Source organism: Nesoenas mayeri (genome assembly GCF_963082525.1).
Source record: "Nesoenas mayeri genome assembly, chromosome: 16".
Taxonomy (NCBI): Eukaryota; Metazoa; Chordata; class Aves; order Columbiformes; family Columbidae; genus Nesoenas; species Nesoenas mayeri.
In genome coordinates, this window is record NC_137562.1 from 2,917,831 (window position 1) to 2,924,650 (window position 6,820).

The 6,820-nt window shown below is 59.6% G+C and overlaps 1 protein-coding gene across 1 annotated transcript; it reads left to right on the top strand.

Moving 5' to 3' along the window:
* Positions 1–1,013: 1,013 nt before the first annotated feature.
* Positions 1,014–5,604, top strand: LOC308046558 (CMP-N-acetylneuraminate-beta-galactosamide-alpha-2,3-sialyltransferase 2-like). The gene is made up of 8 exons (XM_080354481.1): positions 1,014–1,070; positions 1,971–2,052; positions 3,018–3,284; positions 3,555–3,745; positions 4,008–4,187; positions 4,626–4,671; positions 4,838–4,957; positions 5,074–5,604. Exons 3-8 carry the CDS (start codon positions 3,030–3,032, stop codon positions 5,239–5,241), a joined length of 960 nt encoding a protein of 319 aa, XP_080210607.1. The 5' UTR covers positions 1,014–1,070; positions 1,971–2,052; positions 3,018–3,029; the 3' UTR covers positions 5,242–5,604.
* The last annotated feature ends 1,216 nt before the right edge of the window (positions 5,605–6,820 follow it).

A 6,820-nucleotide genomic window follows, 5' to 3' on the forward strand; every position in this document is an offset into this window, starting at 1 on the left:
AGCACCGTGTGGTTCCATTCCCAGCCCCTGCCTTGCCCTGGCTGTGCTGTCCGTGCCGTGGTGCTCCCTGCCTGGCTGGTGCTAACAGGATGGCAGAGCAGGGCAGTGCTGCGCCATGCGGGGCTCTGGAGCTGCAGGTGACACCGTGCTGGCATGTACGGCCCTGGGAAACGGGCTCTGCTGAGGACCAAGCACACCAGGAGCTTGGAAACATGGAGCCAGCACCACCCCGAGCCTGCACTGTCCTTAATTCACTGTGTGTGCCCTGGGGCAGCGCAGGGCATTGCTCCTTCAGTGCCTGCATCCCCAGCAACGGTGGAGAGCCCTTGGAGCCCAGTGCCAATAAATAACAGCTCTTCAGTGCTCTCTATTTCACAGGGCTGTTCTAGTTTGAGTTTCTAGATCCTCCCTCTTTGCCACTCTCTCCCAGTCACCAAACCCCTCACAGGCCTCAGAACAAAGGAGGCTGACCTCCCCTCGGGTAAAATTACTCAGAGTTCAGCTGGCATGGCTTTTCTCCACTGACTGTGTTTTTTTCCAGCTGCCGAGGCACATTCCACATCCTTGTCCTGCCCTCGCTCAGCCAAAATCCCATCCTGGAGGGCAGCAGAAACCAGCCAGTGTTGTGCTGGATGCATGAGGCTGTTGACACCTCTGTTTTGCTGGTGGCAGTGGTGGCAGAAGTTGAGCTGCCCTAGCAGGACCTGTAGGGGCAGGAGGGTGTTTCCACTCCAGGCAGCTCCTCCCACCCTCAGAGGAGCATTTAGGTGATGACTTTCCTGATTGAGCCCTGGGAACATGGCCAGGGCACCTGGCTCCAGCAGGACCAGTAGCCACTGTGGTACTGGGCTGTGTGGGATGGATGTGCCAGGGTGGTGGGCACCGCTGGAGCAGGGGGCAGTCCTGCCCTCACCGCTGCTTGCTGTGAGGCTCCGTTCCCCCCACGTCACGGTGCCACACTTCCTCTTCCCGTGGTGGTTGTTGCAACTTGCAGCCAGCGCTGGCGAGGCCACCGAGCCCGGGAGCATCAGCTTCGCCCGGCCCTGCTCAGCGGTGCGTCCTCCGAGGAGGTGAGGGGCCCTGGGGACAGCTGGATGGGGACCAGGGGGTTGTGGCACCATGAGGCCCTGTTTGCTGGCTGTGGGGCTGGGGAACCTGTGGCGGTGTCCCTTGGGGCTGAGTGGGGACAGGGACGGTCTGTGGGAACGGGGTGCAGCCTGATGCAGCAGCTGCAGGGCCGCAGCGTGGTGGCTCGTGGCTGACGGTGCAGGGCTGGGGAACCCGAAGGCAAGACCATCTCTGGGCTTGGGGCTGGGGGGGTTCAGCCACTGTGGGGGTGCAGGTAGAGAGATGCCGTGGGGCTGCATACGGGCACAGGCAGGGACACGGGGACGCCCACCCTGTCCTCCCTGGTGACAGGCGACTGCAAAAAGCTTTGTGAAATATCCACCACGCTGCCTGAGCCCCCTGGCTCTGGGCTTAACAGAGCCACTGGCAGCCACCATGCACCTGCCAGCCAGCTCGGCCCCCTCCATGGGCTGCAGTTTGAACAACCTCCAAGGCTCCATGACCACGCGAACCAAGCCCGGGGAACTGCTGGCTCCTGGCCTGACCAGCACATCAGATGGATACTCTTTGCCTCCATCATGTCAAATGCTCATGGCTGCTGCGGGATGGCAGAAGATTAAGTCATGAGGATCTGCAGCTGCTGACAGGGCGACCATCAGGGGCCTCTGGGTTCCCCCTGAGTCTGCGGGGTGCAGAGCCGGCATTTTGTGGCCGCTTCCTCCTGGGGAACCACCACATTGGTGTCTCCAGTGTGCTGGTGGTGGCTTGTTTGCGCTTCCCTTCCAGAAGTGGCGGCTCTGTCACTTTGGGAAAGGGCAGCCTTGCAGGGGGCTGAGACCCATGGTGGCCACCTGGGATCATCCAGCTCCCCCCAAAAACTCCTATCTCTGCTTGTTGCTCAGTCCCCGGGAGCAGCAGCTTTGCTGTGAGGTGCCGTCCTGCAGGTCAGAGTGAGTGCAGCCGGGTGGATCCCACAGCCAGCAGGTACGTCTGTGCCGCACGGGCTGCAAACAGTTCACGTAGAGCAATGAAGCCGGTGCTGATCCGTGGCGCCACGTCAGCACCCAGGGGACAGGGGGAAGCACAGGGTGCTCCTGTGAGGACAGGAGGGGTTTCTCTCCTTCAGCTTTCCCAGTACAGGGGGCCACCCCGCCAAATATGCTACAGTCACTTCTGACCCTGGGATGGCAGCTGGTCCTGCATCCCTGCACATCACTCTTGCCTCAGCCCAGGGAAGCCAGATCCTGAGAGGATGAGCACTTAGTGAGCTCCCTGAGGATGAGACAACCCTTTTCCCTGGCTTTACGTTTACATGGGTGCTTTTAGATGGAGAACGGAAATGTCACTTAAATATGGGTATTTATGAGAGGTTCATGCCCACAGATGGCAGATAGTACCTCCTGCTCCTTCCTCCTGGCAATGATTCAATGCCCTTGAAGCTGCAAAACCCCAGGGCTGCTGGGGGAGCGTCTCGCCGGCTGCACAGCGCCTGCGTGGGCTCGGCGGAGAGGCTGTGGGTTCCTGTGCCCGGCGGCTCCCTGGCAGGGTGTGGGGAGCAGGCGGCGGGGCTGCCCGCGCTGAGGAGCTGCTTTGCTGCCGCTCCAGAGCAGAGCTGGAGTTTGGCTCGTGGCCCAGGCGATAACGCTTTGCTGCTTGTTCATGAGTCCATTTGCAGCCCCTGAAAGTGTTGCAGACAGGGAGCAGCTCCGCATACAGCACACACTGCCAGCCAGCCCTGCCCAGAGCTAAGGAACTGCGGCAGTGCCAGGAGCAGAGCACAGCACTAAAGCCATGGAGTGGTTTGAAAAGGAAATGCGTACCAGGCTGTTTCAGGTCCCTGCAGGGTTGGTGAGCAGCCAAGCGGTGTCCCGGGAGGCTGGGCAGGGAGGGTGGGTGGGAAGGGGTCTTGTGGTGCCAGTGTCACTGGTCTCTGTGACATCTCTCTGCAGGTGGCATGAGGGATGCTGTGCCGGAGGCGCATGCAGGTGGTGCTGGCCCTGTGTGGGTTGCTGGCCCTGTGGCAATGTTTCCGAGCCCCCCCAGACAACCTTGGTCCCTTCCTTGGGGCTCCCGTCCTGCTCGACACCCCCGCTGCCCGCTGCACTGCCGGTGCCAACAGCTCCATGTGGTTCCACACCCGCTATGATGCGGCCATGGGGCCTCTGCTGACGGGCGCAGCCCACGAGCTCTCCCCCGACGTGGTGCGGTGGTGGCTGGTGAGTGGGACAGGGGTGGGCGCAGCTATTTGCGGTGCGGCAGGGGCAAGGTGAAGTCTGACAGATGCGATGGAGGATGAAGGGGGGCAGGAACCCCAGCTCATCATCCCCCACTCCTCTATGGATTGTCCTGCACCCTTTTCCTAATACCCCATCAGGTTTTTCTGTGCCTTTCCCGAGGTTTTGCTGGGAGGAGTGGGGCTCTGTCTCCTTTGGGATCACTGGTGGCGGGGGGGCTGATGCTGCCTGTCGCTGTCCTCGCTCCCCCAGACCCTGCAGGGCCACCCGAATGGCATCCAGCTCCACGACATCATTCAGCAGCTCTTCACTGTCCTCCCGGCACCGACCAGCGACGTGTGGGACCCGTCTCGCTGCAGAACTTGTGCGGTGGTGGGGAACTCGGGGCGGCTAAATGGCTCTGGCCACGGGCTGGAGATCGATGCCCATGACTGGGTGCTGAGGTGGGTGACCCAAAGGGACTTGGCGCCTGTGTCCCCGGGACTCTGGTGTGCAACAGCCAGCACAAGCCCTGTGAAGGCAGAGGGGCTGCTGGCCCAGCTCCCTAGAGCCCCTCACCCTGGGGCACACACAGGCCCTGTGACAGCCCTGACCCCTCTTTGCTGCTAAACAGGTTACTGGTGTCCCTGCCTGGTGGGACCAGCAGCCTGGGACTGGCACGGTGTCCACCTTCACTTTGGGATGTGCCTTCCTGCTGTCCCCTAGGATGAACAGAGCAAAGGTTGCTGGCTTTGAGCTGGATGTTGGCATGAGAACAACCCATCACTTCATGTACCCGGAGAGCGCAGTGAACCTCAGGCCTGGTGTCCACCTCGTCCTTGTCCCCTTCAAGCCGCTGGACCTGCAGTGGGTGGCCAGCGCCTTCTCCACCGGAGCGCTCACACAGTGCGTTGGCTTCAGGGGACAGCACCTCTTGTGGTGGAGACCCAGGGGATGACATGGAGTGGTCCTGGGGACCCTCGTGCCTCAGTGGGGCCCTGGTACCATGGTCCTGGTGGGATGTTGGGCCCCTGGGTGGGGTCCTGGCATCCCTCTACACCACAGTTTGGCAAAGGGGGCACTGACCCCTCCACGCAGGGCTCGGGCATCCTGCAGTTCCACACTCCCAGTAGCTGGGATGGTGGCTGTCCCCACTGTGGGGCAATGGGCTTGACGTGTCTCTTCCCAGAGCCAGGGGATGCTGCTGGGCCAGCCCGAGGGGCCGGGGGTGCCGTGAGGCTGACACGGGCTGGCACAGCCGCCCTCCGCAAACAGCTGCCTCCGAAGGAGAGGCCGCGGCAGCAGGAGCGCCCCACGCTCACCGCTGTCCTCTGGCTTTTGCAGCACCTACACGAGAGTGAAACAGTTCATCAAAGCGGACAGAAACAAGGTAGGGGCTCAACAGGCTCCAGCTCCTCCCGGGCAGAGACCGGGCTTGTTTATCAGTGGGACGCGGGCAGAGCGGGAGGGCAGGGCTGATGGATGTGCTGGGGCTGATGGCGGCACTGGGGCGGCTGTCCTGTTCACAGCTGACGGCTCCACCACTCCCCACTCAGGTGCTGGTCCTGAGCCCGGCTTTCCTCAAGTACATCCATGACAACTGGACGCAGCGCCGCGGGCGATACCCCTCGACCGGCTTCACGGCGCTGCTCTTTGCCCTGCACACCTGCCAGCGGGTGAGTGTGGCCATGGGACCGGGCGCTGTCACCTCACCAGCGCTGTAACTGATGTCTGTGCGGCCTCGGGCTGCCCGAGCACCCGTGCAGTGATGGGTCTCGCTGGGTGTGTGCAGGTCTCCGTGTTTGGCTTCGGAGCAGACAGTGACGGGAACTGGCACCACTACTGGGAGAAAAACCGCTGGTCCGGAGCCTTTCGCAGAACGAAGGTCCACGATGCTGACGTGGAATTCAGCCTCATCGAGAGACTGGCAGCTGAAGGCAGGATTTTATTCTACAAATGATGCATTTCTAAGAAGCCAAAGCCAGGCTGTTAGTGCAGGAACGGGCAGCCCCTGTGCGGCCAGAAGCTGCTTCAGCTGTTCAGCTTGCTTGTGCCCCAGCACTGCTGTGTACCCGGGCTCACACAGAACCCCAGAATGTCAGGGGTTGGAGGGCCCTGCAAAGCTCATCCAGTGCAATCCCCCCATGGAGCAGGAACACCCAGATGAGGTTACACAGGAAGGTGTCCAGGCGGGTTGCAATGTCTGCACAGAAGGAGACTCCACAACCCACCTGGGCAGCCTGGGCCAGGCTCTGCCACCCTCACCGGGAACAAGTTTCTTCTCAAATTTAAGTGGAACATCCTGTGTTCCAGTTTGCACCCACTGCCCCTTGTCCTGTCACTGTTTGTCACCGAGAAGAGCCTGGCTCCATCCTCCTGACACTGCCCCTTTCCATATTGATCCCCAGGAATGAGTCACCCCTCAGTGTCCTCTTGTCCAGCTCCAGAGCCCCAGCTCCCTCAGCCTTTCCTCACACGGGAGATGCTCCACTCACAGACCCTGCGCTCCCAGGGTCTCAGTGCTGCTTGTCCTGGTGCCACCAGCTGGGCACTCTAGGTGCCAGGAGGTGACACGCTCCTGTGGCACCGGGTCGCTGCATTTGGCCGGACACAGGGTGTGCACAGCCCTGCCCAGGTTTGCTGGGAGAGAGGGACACGGTGGGGCTGGAGGTGAGTGTGCGGCCTGGGAGCTGTGATGTGTGTCCCTGTGGCGGCCATTGAGCCACTGGGTGACGGTGGTGGTGGTGATGGCAGCTGCTCAAACGTGGCTGTCCACATGACGGAGCTGGTATTTCCACCCACTGGTGGCTTTGGGGGAGGTTTGTAGTTGTTCTTCAGGCAGGGGGAGAAAGGCATCTACCCCTCCTGTCTTTTTATAACTAAGGAAATATTAAGAAAATATATCAAAGAAGAGTAAAAAAGGAAAAAAAAAATAATCAAGCATGCTAAGTCAAAACACAACAGTTGAAACGACCTTATATTGAATAAACTTTGAAAACACATGGAAATCTGTTAAGATTTGCTTTACTTTTTGAGCCCTGACTGCTTTGGAAAGACAGCATAAGAACATTGCAGACCTGGCAGACTGAGCTCCCCAAAGGTTTTCTCCTCCAGAGCTGGCTTAGCAGGGTGTCCTCTCCTGCTTTCAGTCACAAACATGAACCTCCCAAACCAGACTCAGGTTTTCCATGGCTATTACTTGCTCTTTCAATCCATTAAAATCACCAGGTCTCTCTGACTCAAAACCTCCCATTTTGCCGCAGAAGTCTGTATTACTCGAGCCAACTATCAGTTTAGTTGATTTCCTACCTCTCCAGATAGAATCTCCATTTCTGTGTTTTCTCTTCTGTTACTCCAGTTTCCCAATGAGCACAAGTCCTGCCCTTACTGCCCCTTCCCTGTTTTCTCCAGGGCTCTGTGTGACACTCTCTGGTGCTTTTGTGCTTTCCTGAGGTTTACGCTTGGCTTTCTAATCAAAGCCAAGCCATTAGCTGCTTGTTCTTTAACCGTGCGTTAAACTCTTGCTACATTATCACAGT

What these genes read in the sequence shown, in the direction of transcription:
- LOC308046558 (XM_080354481.1), top strand. Translation starts at nt 3,030, where the DNA reads ATGCTGTGCCGGAGGCGCATGCAGGTGGTGCTGGCCCTGTGTGGGTTG. An exon ending in ACGTGGTGCGGTGGTGGCTG is followed by an intron (nt 3,285 to 3,554) that starts GTGAGTGGGACA and finishes TCGCTCCCCCAG; the next exon opens with ACCCTGCAGGGCCACCCGAA. An exon ending in GCCCATGACTGGGTGCTGAG is followed by an intron (nt 3,746 to 4,007) that starts GTGGGTGACCCA and finishes GCTGTCCCCTAG; the next exon opens with GATGAACAGAGCAAAGGTTG.